This window comes from Electrophorus electricus, chromosome 3, assembly GCF_013358815.1.
Source record: "Electrophorus electricus isolate fEleEle1 chromosome 3, fEleEle1.pri, whole genome shotgun sequence".
Taxonomy (NCBI): Eukaryota; Metazoa; Chordata; class Actinopteri; order Gymnotiformes; family Gymnotidae; genus Electrophorus; species Electrophorus electricus.
This window is the reverse complement of record NC_049537.1, coordinates 12,042,501-12,062,351: the sequence shown is the minus strand read 5'-3', so window position 1 is coordinate 12,062,351 and position 19,851 is coordinate 12,042,501. Positions and strand designations below refer to the sequence as shown.

At 38.7% G+C, this 19,851-nt stretch overlaps 5 protein-coding genes across 12 annotated transcripts in view; 2 read left to right on the top strand and 3 right to left on the bottom strand.

Annotated features, from left to right (window-relative positions):
• Positions 1 to 29: 29 nt before the first annotated feature.
• Positions 30 to 7,226, bottom strand: LOC113577969 (THAP domain-containing protein 1). Of its 3 annotated transcripts, XM_027010905.2 has the most exons (11): positions 6,998 to 7,226; positions 4,717 to 5,870; positions 4,444 to 4,615; positions 3,989 to 4,038; positions 1,710 to 1,813; positions 1,439 to 1,538; positions 1,226 to 1,288; positions 1,015 to 1,094; positions 734 to 864; positions 543 to 609; positions 30 to 307 (listed from the first exon to the last, which is right to left on the bottom strand). In XM_027010905.2, the coding sequence occupies exons 6-11, from the start codon at positions 1,510 to 1,512 to the stop codon at positions 219 to 221; spliced, it is 504 nt and encodes a 167-aa protein (XP_026866706.1). In that variant the 5' UTR covers positions 1,513 to 1,538; positions 1,710 to 1,813; positions 3,989 to 4,038; positions 4,444 to 4,615; positions 4,717 to 5,870; positions 6,998 to 7,226; the 3' UTR covers positions 30 to 218. The 3 variants fall into 3 exon arrangements, with proteins under 3 accessions (XP_026866706.1, XP_035379871.1, XP_026866705.1); XM_035523978.1 differs by lacking the exons at positions 4,444 to 4,615; positions 4,717 to 5,870; positions 6,998 to 7,226 and having other exon boundaries at positions 1,439 to 1,813; positions 3,989 to 4,064; XM_027010904.2 differs by lacking the exons at positions 30 to 307; positions 543 to 609; positions 734 to 864; ... (4 more) ...; positions 3,989 to 4,038; positions 4,444 to 4,615 and having other exon boundaries at positions 4,626 to 5,870.
• rbp7b (retinol binding protein 7b, cellular) lies at positions 1,479 to 4,430 on the top strand. 2 transcript variants are annotated; one of them, XM_027010907.2, is made up of 5 exons: positions 1,479 to 1,560; positions 2,950 to 3,238; positions 3,531 to 3,709; positions 3,914 to 4,015; positions 4,101 to 4,430. In XM_027010907.2, the coding sequence occupies exons 2-5, from the start codon at positions 3,166 to 3,168 to the stop codon at positions 4,152 to 4,154; spliced, it is 408 nt and encodes a 135-aa protein (XP_026866708.1). In that variant the 5' UTR covers positions 1,479 to 1,560; positions 2,950 to 3,165; the 3' UTR covers positions 4,155 to 4,430. The 2 variants fall into 2 exon arrangements, with proteins under 2 accessions (XP_026866708.1, XP_035379872.1); XM_035523979.1 differs by lacking the exon at positions 1,479 to 1,560 and having other exon boundaries at positions 1,850 to 3,238.
• Positions 7,227 to 7,282: 56 nt separating the features above from the next.
• Positions 7,283 to 8,778, top strand: cenps (centromere protein S). 2 transcript variants are annotated; one of them, XM_027010926.2, is made up of 5 exons: positions 7,283 to 7,506; positions 7,735 to 7,858; positions 7,947 to 7,980; positions 8,073 to 8,139; positions 8,603 to 8,778. In XM_027010926.2, exons 1-5 carry the CDS (start codon positions 7,480 to 7,482, stop codon positions 8,726 to 8,728), a joined length of 378 nt encoding a protein of 125 aa, XP_026866727.2. In that variant the 5' UTR covers positions 7,283 to 7,479; the 3' UTR covers positions 8,729 to 8,778. The 2 variants fall into 2 exon arrangements, with proteins under 2 accessions (XP_026866727.2, XP_026866726.2); XM_027010925.2 differs by having other exon boundaries at positions 8,588 to 8,778.
• Positions 8,779 to 8,861: 83 nt separating this feature from the next.
• On the bottom strand, positions 8,862 to 13,222 carry tardbp (TAR DNA binding protein). 2 transcript variants are annotated; one of them, XR_003410694.2, is made up of 6 exons: positions 12,450 to 13,222; positions 12,066 to 12,241; positions 11,807 to 11,947; positions 11,502 to 11,672; positions 10,201 to 11,278; positions 8,862 to 9,416 (listed from the first exon to the last, which is right to left on the bottom strand). XR_003410694.2 is itself a non-coding variant. In XM_027010924.2 (5 exons), exons 1-5 carry the CDS (start codon positions 12,688 to 12,690, stop codon positions 10,799 to 10,801), a joined length of 1,209 nt encoding a protein of 402 aa, XP_026866725.2. In that variant the 5' UTR covers positions 12,691 to 13,222; the 3' UTR covers positions 9,506 to 10,798. The 2 variants fall into 2 exon arrangements, 1 of the variants encoding a protein (XP_026866725.2); XM_027010924.2 differs by lacking the exon at positions 8,862 to 9,416 and having other exon boundaries at positions 9,506 to 11,278.
• A 1,217-nt stretch (positions 13,223 to 14,439) lies between these two features.
• The window catches only part of ca16b (carbonic anhydrase XVI b), a 53,903-nt gene continuing 48,491 nt past the window's right edge, over positions 14,440 to 19,851 (bottom strand). For all 3 annotated transcript variants that reach the window (XM_027010953.2, XM_027010950.2, XM_035524582.1), the window contains 10 exons: positions 19,514 to 19,674; positions 19,265 to 19,400; positions 18,681 to 18,827; positions 17,687 to 17,780; positions 17,267 to 17,343; positions 16,830 to 16,958; positions 16,089 to 16,235; positions 15,614 to 15,756; positions 15,385 to 15,520; positions 14,440 to 15,236 (listed from right to left, as the gene is read on the bottom strand). In XM_027010953.2, the coding sequence (XP_026866754.2) occupies positions 15,090 to 15,236; positions 15,385 to 15,520; positions 15,614 to 15,756; positions 16,089 to 16,235; positions 16,830 to 16,958; positions 17,267 to 17,343; positions 17,687 to 17,780; positions 18,681 to 18,827; positions 19,265 to 19,400; positions 19,514 to 19,674 (1,317 nt within the window). In that variant the 3' untranslated portion in view covers positions 14,440 to 15,089. The remainder of the gene's footprint in view (positions 15,237 to 15,384; positions 15,521 to 15,613; positions 15,757 to 16,088; positions 16,236 to 16,829; positions 16,959 to 17,266; positions 17,344 to 17,686; positions 17,781 to 18,680; positions 18,828 to 19,264; positions 19,401 to 19,513; positions 19,675 to 19,851) is intronic.

Sequence of the window (19,851 nt, the reverse complement as noted above, 5' to 3'; positions counted from 1 at the left end):
TTCAGTTGCTTAAGACATAAATGCATTAACTCTGGCTTAGTGGCTATGAATGACATTTCACTTTCCCTTACTGTCACATAGCCAGCACTGTAAGGAAATATCTATAGTAATAGGATCTAAACAGGTTCAACTGAACACCCATCTGAAGCTCTGGCACTGATGCAGAAAAGGTTTGAATAATAGATGGGTTTGTATGGTGCAGACAGCCAAACGGTACCTCACACACCAGACCAGAGGCATGTGTCTCTGAACCAATTCGGACACATTCGGTGGATCAGCCAAAGACACCCTCTTATCAGGAAGAATGCTGGGTAGAGATGCGTATAAAGTTTGTTTAATTATCATATTGATAATATGATTATTAACTTAGCTTTTTATTGCCTGTTTTGTTTCAAATATAATTTATTTTAAATGTTAAAGGTATACTGCTAGTAGGTACCAAGCTAGCCAACAGGCATGATAAGCTGTTGTTCAACTCAGAGATAAACATTTTAATGAACTTCATGAGCTGAATGAGAATTGGACTGAATGCGGATGTCTACCTGAAGAAAGAATGCAAGCCCATGAAAGTACCAGTGAAAAGAGATACAGCTCTGGCGTGGTATTCACCTGGAAAAGACCATAATATCAACCATTATATCATTCCGAGACGCCTACTTCAGATCACATTGTATAATCACTGTCAATCTTCACTGTTAAATTGAAGCACAAAGTATGTGATTTGGACACTTACACACTGGGGAGCATTGTAGGTCAGAATAATGGTACAAAGTCCCTGGGTGAATGAGAGAACTCCGAATGTGTGGTAAGCTGCTCTAATACTCTTGGGTACTGGGTCAGTGAGAGTAAGAGTCACTGCTAAACCTTCAGCAGAGCAAGAAAAGGTGACAGTGTTACTACATAAAAATTTTATATATATATATATATATATATATATATATATATATATATATATATATATAAAAATTTTATTTTTAATTAATTTGTATAATTTATCTTGCAGCCTGTGACCACCTGTGGCCATGAAGGAGAATACAATGAGGGCTATGAGATTGTTCAGAAGTGGTTTGTCACAGTAGCGAGAAGACTTGGGCCTAGAAAGGTAGATTTATCATTCACTTAAAACATAATTTACAGACAATATATTTGATTACTAGATATTCAGCACCCCAAAAGATTACATCTATTGAGTAAACATAAAGGTTATAGATGTTGTCAAACTTGCCTTGTCAGAATGTAAAACTGTGGTGTCAGGAGAAGCAACACAAAGATGAAAAGAACAATCTGACTGTAAGACAAGACATACAAGAGGTTTCATACTGCCAGCACAAGAGTAAGATTATACACACAGTTCATTGAGAGTCATACTTCATTTACAAGTGTGGACAGCATTGCAAAACCTGCTCCACCACATGCCTGCTGCATTTCATGATCTTACAATTTCAGCCTTTGATTCCTTGGAAACCATCTGCTGGACTGGAAAGCCGCATGAACCAAGAAGTGATGAAACATTGCTCTCTCAAGGTCACCAAAGCAGACTACAGAAGAACATAACATGAAGTAAGTTGCAGTTTGACTTTGTAATTGAGAAATTTACAATTGAGAAAGTGCTCAGTTTCAAGAAGCTTCATTTCTAAGGATGGGTCACATTAGGAAGGCAGATTAATTCTATAAAAAGAATAGAAGCATAATCAGAAAAGCAGACTCACCAGTACGTGCTGGTCTTCTTTTGACTGGGGTAAAATAAGACCCATTTTACATGAACTTTGCAGATGGTGCCCTCCTGTGGTTGGACCAAGCACCATTGGGTAATCTTTCAAAATTTAGAAATAACTAATAACTAGCCAAAATTAGCTAGCTGCTACATGTCATTCAGAGATTCCTGAAAATAATTCTGAGGAATTGATTTTAACTTTTATAATTAGAAAAATATTTTGTAGGCTATATAATTGGATTAAGGTGAAATATCTTTAAATAAATAATAGGATAAACTATTTGATTCTAGAAAAACAACAATCTTACTTTAGCTGTACAGTGTATCATGTACTACACATGAAAAAAAAATGTTATATAGAAACAAAAATGTATCGATTTAATTCAGCTAAATTATGTTCATATGTATGTGCATTCTAGCTATAGTACATCGCAGGCATGATGCTAAGAGTACTTCATGATGAAAGATGCTATTTATTTTCGTTGTGTGTGATTTATGAGTGTTAGAAAAACTAACAAATCTATGAGTACAAGAAATGTATACCTTAGTGATAAATAGGGCAGAATGTGCCAAAAACTGAAATAGTCTAGTTAAAATTACATTGCCAACTGAATCTTTATTTGGGCACAAATGCGCTTTGGGTTCTCCAATAGTGTGGTAAAATGCTCCCGTTCTTTCTTTGAAATAAAGCCTGAAGCCTGCTTTGGTCAACAAAACAAGCAAAAAACACATATCTTTTAATGTTATGGTCTTGTTTGTCTTCCAGTTTGTTTGCCTATGATTAATCAATGCACATATTGATTTCTTGAAAAAATGTTGTCAATAAAAAAATTCAACATTTCATTGGACATCCACTACATATTCTGCATTGCATAGTGCCTCAGTTAACATGAGAAATACAAGGACAAATGAGGGAGCAGCCTTTACCTCAATGCAAACCTTTTTTTCTAAAGGGCTGTCATTTCCTCAATTAGAACCACATAAATGTGTAGAATAATACGTGCTAATACATTATTTTAAATGCAGTGCTCAATTATAATTATGGTTGATAGTGAAACTAAATATTAAATGAACTGTATGTGAATAAATGTATACCTGAACTATGTATAACTTGCCTATAACTATAGCATGAACTCACTGTCAGTGCCAAAAAAGTGCTTTTTATGAGTCACACTGCAATCTGCTAGTGCCCCTAATAAAAACCTAGCCCTGAGTGCCTAAATCATTCTTTCCAGCTCTAGAGAACAGCCCTTGCGTCTGAAGCTCTAAAATGGTGACTGTGTGAGGGGGCTCACCTCTGCTCCATATTACCACACAAAGTAAATACCAAATTGAAAATTGACACATCACATCTGCCTCTTACAAATGAATGCGTAAAAATTCGACTGCTAGTCTACAAGTACCCAGCAATAAGAGAAGACTTCTAACTCTCTTCAAGGTGGATCTCAAGCATGCCAGCCAATTACAATGGGATATGGGATATTGTGGATTGCAAGAACTTTGAAGGTTACATGATTGCTCTCGGTGAGTAACAACACTCAAATATATTAGCTTGTGTGATTTTTGGAATTTAGTCTTATTTTACTAAAGATTAATTTGGTTAGGACAAGTATAATTTCACACTCAGGATTTTTAAAGAATCACATTCAATTTAGGTTAATCCCTGCCACTATTAAAATCAGTGACATTTTAAATCTACCTGTCACTTAAATGATTTTATTATTTTGGACATATACAAAGGATGATCTTTATGATATGTATGTCATTTGAAAATCAAAATAAATGAAATGTGACTTATTTACTTATTGAAACACAGACATTGATATGGTTACAAGGAAGATAGCAAACATGCTGAAGCCTCAGAAAGTGATTGAGCAAGATGGAAATTTCTTCACCATCAAGACTCTAACCACTTTCAGAAACTACTCATGCTCATTCAAAATTGGTGAGGAGTTTGAAGAGGTGACCAAAGGTCTGGATAACAGAAAATGCCAGGTACACACTTACTCCTCATTAAGCATGACCAGAGCGATAGAAAATTACAAAATGTAAGCAGGAATGTAAATAAACATTAGACCATTTAATTAATGGTCAAAGGTTGAACATCTATAATGGGTGACACTGATTTTTAATAAATAAATCACTTTCCTCATAATACATATAAAATGCTACCATATTAATACCATGGTATGTTTTCAGACCGTCGTCAACTGGGACAATGACAAGCTTGCGTGTACACAAAAAGGAGAGAAGAAGGATAGAGGATGGACTCACTGGATAGAGGGAGATTTCCTCTTTCTTGTATGTGGAGATTTCTATAATTTCTAACAGAAAACAATGTTGCAATGCATTTATTAATGATTTATTAATTTCACTTTTTTTCAAGGAGCTCCAATGTGAAGGACAAATCTGCAAGCAAACGTATAGAAAAACTGGCTGATTTAAAATTAAATACTCTGAAGCAATATATATTTGAGTACTTTAGGTTAACTGCCTATTACCCATTATTAGTTTTATTATTAGTTTTAGTATTATAAGTTTTTTTCCATTATGAAATATGGTTTAAATATTAAGTTTTATATTTTATCCTATTAATTAAAACATTTCATGACCCAATCAAAAGCCCATTAAATTTGTTTCTGATGTTAGATTTTTGCATGCTTTAGCTTTTTTTCATCAATAACCTAATAACTGTCAGTGGTTCTCTTTACAGAAAGGTCAGTACCTACCTTAATCTAAACAGTAGGCCTTTGAATGTTGAGTCTAGGATGGTGTTTTGTGTAACAACACCTGATTTATACTTGTTGCATCCCAAGTGGCACAATGGGCCACACAGGAAAAATTCTTTTACACAGACACACACACCTACATGCAGGCTCTGTACAGCTGTGGATCACCATTCTGTGAAAAATAGATGTTTTAATATTAGGTGGTTTCACAATCACTGCAACTGAAATCAACAGCAGCATTGCATTCTCTTTTCCATGTGTACATAAACGCACCAGAGAGGACTCAGCCATCCCATCAGTCATGAAAATGTAGTTGTCAAGATAGGCAGGGAAACACAATTCTAACATGCTAAGATTTCTGTCACTGTTCTTCGTCTATCTCACACTATATGGTCCAGTCCTTGTTCCCAATGCTGAAAATTTGTGAGCTAAAAATTTTTACAAACTTGTGTCAAAGTCTGTGAATGGTGAAAATTTTCTAGACATTTTTGTCTCTTTCTGCTTTCCGTATTCCTGTGCCTGTGATGACTGATTATCTATATGCCTGGATGCCTGAGTAGCATACCTACGAGAAAATAAATCAGAAGAATACAAAATCAAACAGCATCGAAACAAAAGTTGCTTGCATTAGGAATATAAAACAATTTGTCCTTTAAAGACAACACTATTAGCATAACTCATAGGTTGCCTGCAGCATTCATGTCCTTATACACACGGATTACCGTCATGAGCCACATCTGGCGTCACGTTTTTTTTCTTAAAATATGTCAGAAAACACCTTGGTAAGTTGCGTATTAAATCTTCCCTTTCCGGACATGATATTAGAGGATCAAGCCTGTTTTCCATGACATATATCCAACGGCGAAAGATTCTTGACACTGTTGACTGATGAATCCTGAAGAGGTGGCCTAATAATTCCTCAGACAGATTGAGGCGCAGCTTCATTAGTGTAAGAAGTAGTTCCTGAGTAGGCTTGAGGGACTGTTTAGCAGCAACAGGAAGAACTGATGACACATAACTGAACAATAACATGAAAGTATGTAAATTGGGTAGTCCTGTGAAAAATTTCATTTTGCTGTCATCAAATTGTGAAGAGTCAAGAGTAAGATGTTTCAGCTCACTTTCTAATTTGTGAACTTTATCTCTCAGTGACTGACATTCAGCATTTAAAGATTTAATCTGTTCATGTAATGAGGTGATGTCATTGTATGTCTCCTCAGTCTGTACCTCTGCTTCTGATACAGGACTTCGCAGGTTCAGAAGAGCTGTGGCAGCTAGCTCTCTACTGATAGGTCTTTTCTCAGAAACTTTCTGAGATTGGAGAAATCTTTCCAGGTTTCTGACAGCCAGATTTCGATCAGTGGTGGAGGTGAAACTGAATAAACTTGGCACGTAGTCAGGGTGTAGGGGATCATCACTCTTTTTACCTGAAATAAACAAAATATTTCACTACTAGTAGTCCACAAAACAGGATTACCTAGGATCTTAGGAGTGTGATTTAGTCACCCATAAGGATGATAAACAAAATTTTTAAATATTCTGGAGAAACTTCTATTTATTTTTTTTAAATGTCTATCTTTTGCTGATTGTATGAATGGGGTACACAAATGTATACACACATTCTTATTTATCCTATTTTTTACTGATTTACAGACCCAGTATGTATCCATATACTCTAACATAAATCAGATTGAAGGTAAATTATGTCTATGTTCAAAATAACTACATACTGTATGCTGCAATCAGTATATACTATATACTGTTTCCCATACTAGTATGCATTATAGTATCCAGTATGCGACAAACGCAAACTATAATATGTGAAGATATGAAGGTTTCTGCCACCGTTACCTGTCGGGATGCAGTACAACACGAAGATAGCTCTAGTAGCTATAAGATTTTACTGGAATATTAGTCTGGACTAGTACATTATCTGAGAATCTTTCGTGTTCTAGAAAATGTATTTTGGTTGCATACTGCATACTGTTTTGGGGCCTAATCAGCATGCGAGTAGTATTTATTAGGCTATTTCGTACACAATCTGGCATAGAGCATCAGCACTACACTATCGATAAGCACTGTGAGGACCATTAACTGATATGAAACTGTGAATTAACTTTAGGAGGGAATATTGAACAGTCCTTTAAGATCTGGAAAACCTCCCCTCCGATGTTACCATTAAATATGACATAAAATATAAATTATTGTGGTCATCGTGACTTTAATGTTTCTCCGTTCCAAGTAGAACTTCCAAATCTGGACAACTGTATAAAGTTGCTTTTTGGAATATGCCTTTATAAGGAAAACTGTGTTTATCTTGACTGGCTGGCTAGATTGGTTAGCCAACACTGTCTGCCAACCCCTCTTTGTTTGTAGAACAAGGCTCATCATGATGGACAGTTTTAAATAAATGATAGTTGTTACACAGAATAGAAATGAGAATGAAATATATACTACGCTAAATATATAATTGATGAGTAGTCAATACAGTACATTAGCTAGGTAGATTAGCTAACCTACTTAAAATATGATTTTACCCCCAAATCCAACATACCTGAAACAAAATGGGAACTGCAAATCCACGCTTCAGTGCCTGGATTCCAGTTGTTTCTGTGAATTGCAGTGATCCATTTGCTTCTCTTTTCTTTAGCTTTCGGTAGTCTGTAAAAAGATAACTCCGAATTCTTGCTGAATCTATTTGTACAGTAAACGGCACAACAGCTCTTTCCCATTTCAGTTGTTTTTGGATGGAATTCAAAGTAAAAGCTAATGCTGCCACTCGGTGTGCGGACCGTGTCGTCACGTGCATATACGCGCGGAACAGGAAGGGCTCGCGGGGTTTGTCCTCCTAATCCGCAGACGGCGCTAATTTCATGACATCGTGAGGAAATGCCGTCAAAACGACGAGATATTTCGCGCAATTTTCAACTTGCTTGGACAAAGGTTGTTAGAAGAATAAAGTGCAAACGGTTCTCCTGTGCATCATTATTTTTATTACCTTAGAGTAGCCTAAATATAAAATAACTATTTTTCACAATGGATGATAAAGAGGCGTACTCGCAGGTAAGTTTGCTAGCCAGCCAGCTAAACGGCTAGAGCTATCTGGCGTTTAATCTTACCGATTTAGTTATCTTACCTGGCTACAAGCTTTAAAACGTTACAGTCCTATGTAATGTTAGTAAACGAGCTGACTAGCTCTCTTAGCGTTGTTGTAATATGAAATTTCCAAGCTACAGTCATTCGTCTTGCTAGGATGTATGGATCCAATGTTGGAAATGCCTCCCTTTTCAGAGGCTGAAAGCGGCTGTTCATTACACGGTCGGCAGGCTTTGTCAAAATGCAGTCGCAGACTGCGAGATGGAAGTGAGCAGGCAGGCAATTGCAGCTATCGCTGAAACTACATTCAGGCAATGTGGTAGGTTTTCGAATCCCGTAGTAACGATGCTTATTTTTCATAATGAATGTCATATTTACAACATTGCGGTGCTCTTTCTACATTGCAGATATATTTGCTAAGGAGTTGGAAGCCTTTGCCAGGTAATTTGTATCTAACCTACCTCACGCACCCTGCACAAACACCAGAGGATCTAATACAAGTCCCTATGTGGAAATATTTTTTTTTCCCCCAGGCATGCAAAACGACACACCGTCACAACAGACGACGTTAAACTTCTTGCAAGAAAGAGCACTGCACTGGTACGATTCTTCAGGCGTATACCCACTGTATTATTAGTTAGATATTGATTCACAAATTAATGCAACTCTTTCAAACTTAAAAAAAATCTTTAAGTTTAAGAACTTTCTCTTTACTTAATTTGCCTGGAAAGCTGCTTTCTCAGCCTTTTGAAGTCAAAACTGTAGTCACAAAATCCGACATCCTGCCTGGAAGCATAGATAGTTTTTTTTATAAGATCAGCAAAGATGAGATCCTGCTGGATGCCACGTTCTAGGAGAATCCATGACTGAATAGAACAGTTTGAGAGATCTGGGTTGGTATCCAAGCTGTAGCCCTGCTTTTTCTTTTTCATCAGTTAAGTACTAACTAATCTTCAAACCTTTCTGTTTAAAGCATTTGCTCAATCTAAAAAAGTTGTCTATTGTAATCAAGCATTAAGTCCTACAAAATGTATCTATGCTACTGTAGTCAAACTTCATCCAGCAAAAGAGTGAAGAACTAGCACTGAACAATCAAGAATTGAAGAAGAGGAAGAAGAATGCTACCAAGAGGAAGAGTAAGGACATGGAGAATGAGGCAGATGAAGGGGCAAGAGGGACAGAGAACTAAAACAAGTGATTGCATTGGCCAACAGGCAGAAGGAAAAAAAAACGGATATTAAGAATGACTTCAATGTAGTCAGCATTGTTTCGCTTGAGAAAGTGGTTAATTGACACTTCAATTAATTAGTCACAGACATTCATCCAGGTTGTGTATTTTATTGTAATATAGAATGTGCAAAACATGTTTTCATTGCCTGTGAATGTAAAAGTTTGGTTGTAAAAAAAAAAATCTGTAGGTTATAAAATGTGACAAGACATGTGATAAATATACTTTGAATTAAGACCAGTATTCTTTACTGCAGACCCCTAATTAGACCGATTGGACCAAAAAAATTAAAATGAGTCCAATTACTGCACTTCATTTTCATGAATATCAGGTCAGCATCTTGCAATAAAGTTAGTCACCAGAGTATTTAGGCCTTTGTTTCTGGACACAGATCAAACCCAACCCTGCTTTTAAAGGAGATTAAAACTTGATTCTGGCAATGCAGGGATAAGCTTGATCTACCTCCAAAAAAAAAAGGCCAGAACATGAGGTGCCTGTCGGTCAGCTACATTCTACAGTGTCCATTTCTTTTACCAGAGATGCTAAAGCTGTAATGGGGAACCAGACACGCCTCCATCTTCCTCCATCCCCAAGCGGACTTTCCACCTGGGGTTCAGGCGCAACCCGCAGCCAGCCATTTCCCAGGCCCCTAAATGTGTGAATTCAATTAGTTTCCTGCTCTTTTCCCCCCCCCGAATTCATATTATTTGTGATCAATCCCATATGAGAAAACAGATACCTATTCAAATTAAGTTTTATTGAAGCACTCCCTTCATTTAACAAGCCATATAAAATGCTTTTGAAAACATTGAGCAAATGTTATCTAGAGGGAATTCATTCCACAGACATCCACAGCACTCAACATACAGGTCGCACTTACACCATCACTCGTTCTCCCCCCCCTCAGTGTCCACTGAAGATGTCATCCACATCAAAGTTCACACTTACAGGTCAAGTTACAAGGAAGTAAAGCACACACACCATACAGCATTCAGATCAGATTATAGAAGCAAGACAAAATATTCATCATCACAACATTCCACTAGCTACTTAAACACGTCAGTATACTATAGGAGAAAAAAAAAAGGGAGGCCTAAAGAAAAAAAAAAAAATTTTCCGTTACATGTAAAACTAATTGTCCATTTTTTCAGAATTGTATATGGATGAAGCTGGGAAGTGTCAACAAGCTCCCATTCACACGCTCACAAAAGCCACCCACTGCAGTCACATTTGAGCTTTCATCGCACTCGCATCAGTCTTTTTCTTTCGTTCGCTCGCTTCCACGCTTTCCTTCCTCTCTCCGTTCGCTCACTCGCAGCCTTTTCACTCTTCGCCACCACCAATCTCACTCAAGAGTTGTTAAAAATGTTCACTTTTTGGGCAGTTCTTGTCAATCAGAAAAAAGAAGTTGATTAAAAAAAGTAGACACCCACCGTGCCAGCAAGCCGTGCGATGAGAGCTTTTAGACATGGGGAAGAAGGTGGGATTATGATCTCAGCCACACAGAGCTGCCACAGAGGGCCTTCTTCCCAGGCAAAACCTACAGATGGCAACTGCAGAAAAGATTTCGATGAAGGCTTTTGAAATGTATCTTCGCAAGTTAAAGGTTAACTCAAAAGGCTGGAAGTTTCAACCAGATTCTTCCCAATGCAGGCTTTTTAAAAATGAGCTTTAACGAAGTCGAAATCTGATGGTCTTCACATCATGCATTCAGTGACCATAGAATAAACTGCATGCATTTTAAGAATCCAGTTGAAATATCTCTTCTTCCTACCCCCAATCAACCAGTACAATGTAAAGAAAAACAAAGTTACACCAAGGATAACGCGTTTGCGTAACACTGGTTAACATAGCTCACTTCAGACACTAAATTTAATCTCTTGTTCAGATGTACAAAACTATTCGGTCCTCCCCAAATTCCCCATGCCCTCCTGCTCCCGCTCCCATACACAAGACAAGAGTTAAGTCTTTCAAAATACTTACCAAACACACACTAGGAAATATTGACACTTCAAAAACATAACCCTCATCTTACATGCCCCACCCTGAAGACTTGGACTCCATACTAGAGCCAAAGCTAGAGTTAAACCCACTGCCACTGGTAGTGGAGTTCGAGCCCGTGCCCCACCCGAGCGCAGCTGAGCTGCTGTTGTAGTTGCTGTTGCCCGAGCTATACTGCGTCTGGTCACGAGTGGAGCTCGTTCCGCTCGTGCTCGAGCCAGACGTGGCAGACTGACCCTGCTGGGCCAACATGCCCATCATACCCCAGCTGCTCTGCAGGGCAGCCTGGGCAGCAGCCATCATGGCTGGGTTGAGGTTGAAGTTGCCGAAGCTGCCCAGGCTGCTGGAGCTGCTGCGGCTGCTGCCGAAGCCCTGACCCCCAAACCCATTCCCAAAGCGGCCCGCCCTCTCCAGCATCTGCCTGCTGTTGTTGTGCTTGGGCTCAGCATTGGAGATGTGTACGCTCACGCCCTTGATGATCAGGTCCTCTCCACACAAGGAAGAAGCGACCTGCACAAGAGGTGGAACATTTTATAGATTTCACAAAAACATCTCAAAACAATTATTCTACACAAATCAGCAAAGTAGTGTTCTCCAAGTGTTCAGAAAAATACACCAATCAATCTGAATAGTGATTCACAATATTAAACTACACAGAAGGTTAAATGTTTTATTGGACACATTAGGAAGTGCTGTTTGGACCAACTACTCTTTGGTGAACAATGAGACATACCTGGTCATCAGCAAATGTAACAAAAGCGAAAGCTCTGAAAGGCTTGGGGATGAAGACATCAGTGACCTCGCCATACTGCAAGAAGAACTGGCGCAGGTCATCTGCAGTCATGTCCTCTGTACAACGACCCACAAATACTTTCCTGCTCCTCATGGGCTCATCGGGACCTTGCTGTTAGACAAAAGGAACACAAAATGAATGACACACTATCAGTCTTGCTGGGGTATTGCCATCTTCCAGCCAAGTGACTTCAAATTAATTACTTTTTTTATAATCTTTATTTTGGGAAAATAAACACGCATTACCTTTGAATTGGGCAGTTTGCAATCACACCATCTCCCATCAATCATGTGGCGCTGGGCAATGACTTTATTCTGAGTCTCCCACTCGGCAAATCTCACAAAGCCAAAACCTTTCGAATTTCCAGTCTTCACATCCCGCTTAACCTTATGAGAAAACCAGAAAACTACCTATATGCAATAACATTGAGATAATTCACACAACCTGTGCCAGGTTCTACCTGTAGGCACATGCAAATGTTAAACATATTAGCTGGTTATTTACCTGCACCATAATGACTTCACCAAATGTACTGAAGTAGTCTTTTAAATCCTGTTCTGTAGTTTTCCATGGCAAACCCAATACAATTAGATCTGAAGTTTTCTGGTCCCCTCTCTTGATCTTTGCAGATGAAGCATCTATTTCGTCCATCTTCCTCTTGTTGTCAGGCAGAGCAGATTCTTAATCAAGAATTGAGAGAATTTCATAATGTTCATAACTTGGTTCTTAGGCGATAGCTTTGTGTGGCTGCTAGTGAGCGTGCAATTACTGTAAAGTCGTACTACTTAGGGAAAAAGTCCAAATGGTGTGTTTGTAAAGTTCAGTCTACGGTTTGTGAATGGCGTGTAAAGCAATTAGCATAGGAGATTTGCGCCCTTAATTACCAACCTTTCGGATAATTTACGACGTACACAAGGTTACCCCAGCCATTCTCGGGAGCATGAAGAACTCCCTCCACGAGGCGCACCCCCCGCATGCACTGGGATATAGGACTCCGATAGCGTAGGCCGCAAGCCCCTGGAAACTGAGCCGAAACCGTGGACAAAAGCACCGTTCCATCATCTTCTGAAGGAATTTCCATTGGCTCCTCATTTTCTTCCTCAGCAACACGAATATACATTTCAGCCATATCTGCTTTGTTAGCAAAATTAAGGTTTACTAGATGAAATGAAAAAAAAACGAGCCCTTAAATGCGCCAAACGCTAAATATAGCTAGCTAGCTACTCACGCGCGTGCAAAAAAAAATTAATAAGGGGAAGAAATAATGGAACCCTTTTTCCTAATCGAAGAAAAATTGACTTGACTGCACAGTCGCAAATATTCGCGTTATTCTGCGATGAATCTTAAATGTGAATCCACAACAAACCGACTCGCTGGCTGCGCAGCCAGGTCCTGATATTCCTTTGTTAGCGGTAGCTAGCTAGCGATGTTGCTCTCGGAGTGTGATTCTCGAATGAATGAGCAAGCTAACTGGCTAATACTTCGTCTCTACAGCTCAAATTGCATCCAACTACCTAAAACAAAACCGGAAAGCGTCCTCCAATCTACATCTAATGGTTTCCAAATGTTATTACAGTTACAACCCTTAAACAAACACAATTATTTATATTACAGTTCTACAGAACTCATGCGCCTCTTGTTTTCGTAGCCAAAAGGCATTACCTAAGTCATCGAGGAAATACGTCATATCTGGAAGATTCCATTATTCTAGTGGGTGACGAAATGGAGAGAAATAGCACATAATCACGTTAGATAATCGATTAAATAGAATTTCTAAATTAAAATGAACGTGATAATACTTTGGTTGTGATATATCAACGTGCCAAGTAGAGAGAGAAACAATTTGCGTAACATTTAAATGCATGCAATTAAATTATTTCCTGTCTCTTCTTCAGGTTATACCACCCCCTAGTGATAAACACACTATAGGAAACCGGAAGCAGGTACATTTGCAGGCCATTCTAGAAATTAGGCGTTATGTCTTTTTTGTTTGTTTGTTTGTTTGTTTGTTTGTTTAGAAGCAGTGCTGTTTCAGTAAAGTTTTTATAAAATTCACCTGATATCTGAGAGGCTGTAATCTACTACATAACCTATCACAGATAAAATGTATTAATTATAAGGGTATGTATCATAAGTATGTGCCATCACTAACACATATTAACATTTTTACATTGTACATTTTTACCTGAACATTTAAGACTAAGTGCAATTTGAAGAATTTGCTGATGGAACAAATATATAATCTTTTAAGACCCCACAAAGGTAAGATTCAAATAGCATACACTAAGCTCAAATCTGGAGAAAGGTATAAAACTTAATTACAAAATTGGGTAGTGAACCCTTGGAGTGTAGGACATTCCCTCATGAAGAAAATACAAAATAGCTAGTCTAGATCACGCTTTCCATCTAAACAGTTCCAACATACCACTTCTTAAGGAAGCTAATGTTTGGCTACACTCATACCTTTTGACTTCCACTGGTTTTAGAAGTCAACAGGTATGACTATAGATGGTGTTAATGGACCAGAAAGGCATTACATTAAAAAAGCAGATTTATCGGAAACATGCCTTTTTAATTTATATTTCAAAATGTTTACTTTCAAAATGTTACCTAGAAGAAATAGAGCAAATACTAGACAGCCAGATGAGACCAAAGTAAATTATTTGGTTGAGAGGTAAGAACTTGTACATGTTCTTGTACATTTATTATGTTTGTTTTTTAAGGAATGGAAACCCAATATATTATCAAGCTAGCTAATGTACTCTTGCTTGGAACTTGGAGTCACACTCCTTCCTCCTCCTGTAAACTGTAGGCATGATAGAAAAAACTGTTTGCTAACAGTAAAACTGAGAAAAAAAGAGGAAGACAGACACACTTATATGATCAATATATTTATGTTTTACAAAACAATAGAAATGCTACCAATAACAATATATGTTCACAGTTGCTGTTATACCACATTGAAATAACATATATAAGTTAGACTGAAAATGGTCATTTTCAGTGACATTTAACCAAAAATAACAACCCAACACTTCCTTCTGATGAAACTTGAATCATGATGGGCTTTGAGTTGAACATGAGGAGCCTTAGTGAGAATATCTTGCATGTAGATGAGGCAGGTATCTACGCTAATGTGGTCTGTGTTAAAAGTGAAAGTGTTGACTTCTGCAGAGGAGCATTGCCACCCCCAACCCCCCCCCCCAAGTAGTGGACAGGAGCTTGATGGGAATAATGGGAGGAGATCAGCTAGGCATCAGGCAGTAACACTGAGAGTATAGTGCAAAGTAGACAGCTGCATTTTGTTGTATGTGTGTGTGCACACGTGTGTGTTTCTATATTTGAAGAACAGGTTGTGACACAGCAGGATAACAAAAAGCAGCAAAAATAAATATCAAAAGAATTTTTATCAGTATACAAAAAGTCTTTAGGTTGTTTTTAATATATATTTTACCAATGAGTCTGGCAAAAATAAAGGCCTCGAGGAAAGTCTGCTGAATGAACTTGGGTGTCCCCTCATTTGAACTTTCACACCAAAGACTCCATGCTCTCAGCCGGGATGGATCCATCTGCGTTCACTACCCTCCCATGTCTGTCCAAGTAGGGATAGCAAAGTCCAGTGTCTTTATTACTGACAAGGCTGAGCACTGCTTTGTAGAGATACTGATAATGCTCCTGAAAAGGAGAGACAGAACACAGGATCGAAAAATGCATGTTACCCATTTATGACCACTAGGGTGCACAACTTGACCCTCAGTAAATGTCCGCAAGACCCACTTTGCAGCAGTTCACACTTCATGTAATTTGGCTTTTGAAGACTTACAATCTCTGTGAAGACCCCTGGCCGCATGAGGTTAATCATCTTGGCCACCTGGTAGACATCCACAGCACCCTCACTTTCCAGTTGCTGTGACAGGGTAGTCAGAGCACAGAGCATCCCAGCAGAAACTGCACCAAACCTGGCCAGTGAAGGGCAGGTCAGTCAACATCCCCTACTTAATTTAAATCCAGTATTTTACACTGAAAAGAGCATAAAGATGTAGGATCCTCACTCGTCATGTACGATGGTGGGGCTGTCCCTAGACATGACCTCCTCTTTGATGATGTTGATCAGCTCTAATGTGTTACTAATGGGAGCCTCAAGGTCAGGCCAGTTTGGACACTGGAAATGCCGAACCTCCAGCACATAGTCATCCTGGAACACACACACACAACAATTTTTAAACCACTATTATTTGAACCTAAACTAATAGTGTTTCACTGTCTGATCATTAGCTTATTTCTTTCAAAAGAATATGACAAATATGTGGACATTCAAAAAACATTCATTGTCCATACTGAATGTGGACATTAAAAAATTCTCACAATCATTTGTAAGAGCAATAGAAGAAATCATAACTACATAAGATGGTAAACTAAAGTACTGGTGATGAGGTTTAGGAGGGAGACAGAGTTTGCTTGGTTAGTGCAATAAAGATCTGGAGGCAGGCTAACTGCTAAATGGGTACTTGTGAGAGGGTGAAGTACCTGTGTGGCCTCCAGGATAAAATCATGGATGATGAGCTGGTCTTCATTAGACAGACACAATTTATCAGTGTTGATGAGGGTGACGGTGAATGCCGCACAGTTCATGGGCTCTTCTCTGCTGGGCCAGTATACAAACTCGTCCTCGGTCTGGAAGGATATACAAGCTATCACTCACACTGCAACATCCTTGGGGCTTTACACATGAATTATTAGACTCATTTATTTCAAGTTTATTCAATCATCATTTACTAATGTGGACCTGGCTCCCAAACATCACTGTCTACAAGCATGAGATGGAAAAATGAGTATTTTAACTGTACTGGGGAGAATGTTTTGCATTTCCAGTTAAGACAGAAATGCAATAATAATAAATAATAATAAAGGTTAAAATAAGTTTAGTTTCATGTATTGCATGTAATCTCTCAACTCAACAGCAGATACCATGTTATCGAGGCATTTTTAAATTACCAATAAAGGTAAATGTGCTGAGGAAGAACGGCACATGGAGTTATAGTTGGAGAGAACTGCGGTGCAATCTGACTAAAAGCTAGAAGGAGTAGTATAAATATAATTATCTTCAATTCTTACACACCTCTATGAAACTCTGAAAATGAGATGGCTTATGATACTTAAGTTGTCTTTGATTCAAACATTTATGCTGATTAAGTTGAATGTTACAAAAGAAAAAATAACATCTCAAGATTCAGGTACATTTGATGGAACTCCTAACAGTCTACTCACTAGACCTAGATTGTCAGGAAGCATGACGATGACTTGAGCATTGTGATCCCAGATCATCCTCCAGAAGTCTGTAATGGTGTGTGCCAAGGGATGCTGGGTAATAATGAACTCATTGCTCCTGTGGTAGCCCTGTGATTGATCAAGCCTGTACTTCAGTCTTTAAACCACAAAACAATGATTAAAGGTGGCACAGCCTAAAGTAGAGAAGATTACCAAATTTACAGTTTGAATATTTGTGCTATAAAATATTGTATTATTGAATCTTTATATTATGAAATATTGTCTCAAAGCATACATTCATGTGACTATCATATGTCTACATTGTACTAACTTCCTAATTAATTGTCCCTCTAACATAATGAATGTTTCTAAAAACAGCCCAGAGAATCAAATAGTACTAAAAGCATGGGTCATTGTGGTGCACTGAGCGATGATACCATAATGTAAGAGGCATTGATGTAGTCCGTTCCCTTCACTCCAGGAAGAGGAGTGAGCGTGACCCGAGCTCGCTCCGCTGAAGGAAAACATTGGGTCATATTTATCAAAGAAAACAGAGTATAAGTGTTTCTCTAAAATCAATTCCTGTCTTTTACATCCTCATAACTGCTCCAAAGATCACAGACTAAGCAAATTCAGTGGTATCTAGCAAAGGGCATTTGATATCCTTTATAGATATGCATAATCTACTAATACCACTTATGGTTTCTGTATAAATATTAAGATTGAATTATAATGCTGATTACAGAAAACAAAAATGAAATTTATGACTTATAAATTGCGACATGTTTTTATAACCTTAGTTCTTATACTATAATGTCACAATAAAAAGCTGATGATTTATATTTTTTGAGACTCACATGGCACCACTGAGGAGTTGCGGTTCTTCGCCTTGTTGCTTTCTTTGAGTGCACTGAAACACTCCATGTAATGGGCATTACACTGCATCACCAGCTGAAGAGACATGTCACAATCAACCACAAGGGGGAGCAAGCTCAGCAAAGAGAAGTGCTGCAGTAACACCCTGCTCTTAGAACAGAATGCTGTTATTCACAGTGTCTGTCTTTCAACAGTCTATGAATATATATACATAAATATCAAACATTTCCTGATTGGTTAGTATAGACAAACAAAATTTCCTGATTGGTTAGTATAGACACATCGTGCTGATTGCTTTAGAATTAATTAACAGGCCAGAACAGTCACAGGTACTTTTTTCTCAGAGTAAGAATTTTAGTGATAGCTATCAGGATGTAAAGACATTTCAGCTTAAGTATTCACTAAACAAATCACATCAGTTTTAAGAAAGCAAATAAAATATTTTTAAACCGAATCCCCTCACTTACAAGTTGCTAGCTACATAACTAGAGTACTATAAGTGCTACACTTTTAGACCAGTGCTACACCTTTACGTCAAAACCTTAAATACTAAATTGTTTTTTGAAGACTCAAAGCCATTTCAAAGAAGAACACATTAAGTGAACATCTCAGTACCAGACAACCTTGTCTGGAATTCAAGGACAGGACACACCTAACGTTGAAGCCTTTATTTCTCTCTGAGGATATCAAATAATCTGGCAGAGTGAGAGATAATGTGTGCTTCTGAGCTGCCACTCATGTCATGGGACACCTGCATATGCTTCTGTATACATGACCTAAATATGTTCTTCTGGATTACAAATGACTGGTATTACTGGAATGCACCCATAAGCATAAAATGATGCATTTGAGAGCCCCACAATCACATTCATGTTATATATCCATTTACAGGAGATTTAATTCATAGTTGAACTTGGGGATACATAAGTAAATCCATTGCTAAATAATGCTGCACAGCAGAGGGGGAGTAGTCACCTTAAACTGTTTCTCCATGCGAGAAGTGGCAGTACGGCCCGGACGGAGGAAGCTGTTTACATAGGAGTGGAGCTGCCATGCTGGCACTTCAGTGTCTTTGCTAAGCACTGCCTCCATCAGAGCATCATGAATAAACACATACTGCTCCTGAAGGGCACACACACACACACACACACACGGCCTCCTTGAGACTCCACTGCCCTGCCAGGGGTATTGAGCAATTTCCATTGTGATTTTTTTCAAAATTGGACAAAATCTAGGGAATAAAATGTTAAAGAAGTTTATATTTTTCTATGTTGAGCAGAATTTGGTGTTGATATTTTCTTCTCAAGCATGTAGAGTTGCTTATGCAACTGTGCAATGCCAAACCTCCTATAGAAACACTTGAAAAATGTGTAGCTGCTACAGCAACTCTAACAGTGTCTCTGGATGTACACATTAACCAGAATTTGGTGTCGAAATTTCTTCTAAAGAATTGTAACACTTCATTGGATGCTGGTCACCATGGCTTCTGTCATGAAGTCCAGCTAAACACAGGTGTAGCCTATATGTGCACATGCTCAGTTCCATTACTGTGCACTGACCTCGGTCTGGACCAGATAATTGCGCTGGGTGCGGATGTGTTTGAGAAAGCCCAGGACATTTACTGTGCCTTTGTCCTTTATCTGCTGGAGCATGCTGTCAATCACAATGTACGTGCCTGTCCTCCCCACGCCAGCACTGCATGGAAGAGTGGGGGTAAAACCAACAGACTAGGCTGGAAATGGCTCACAGCATGACTGACATGCACTTACATGCAGAGCAAGGGTTTAGGGCTCCCCAGTGTAGCTTACCTGCAGTGAACTAGGATGGGCCCAGAGTTAGGAGCACGAGCTGCAGAGGACCTGGAGATGAATGTGAGCACTGGAAGGGTGTACTCAGGCACACCCATATCTGGCCACTGAGTATAGTGATACTGGACCACTGTTCTCCCATTCTGCCTTCCTTTCTGACTCTAGAGAGAGAGGGAGACAGGTATGCAGAGAGAGAGAGAGAGAGAGAGAGAGAGAGAGAGAGAGAGAGAGAGACAGACACACACACACACACACACACACAGACAGAGAAAGAAACCCACCCCTTTTGCTTACAACTTCACTTCAACTAAGCAATGCAGTGGTTCATTACCCAATCA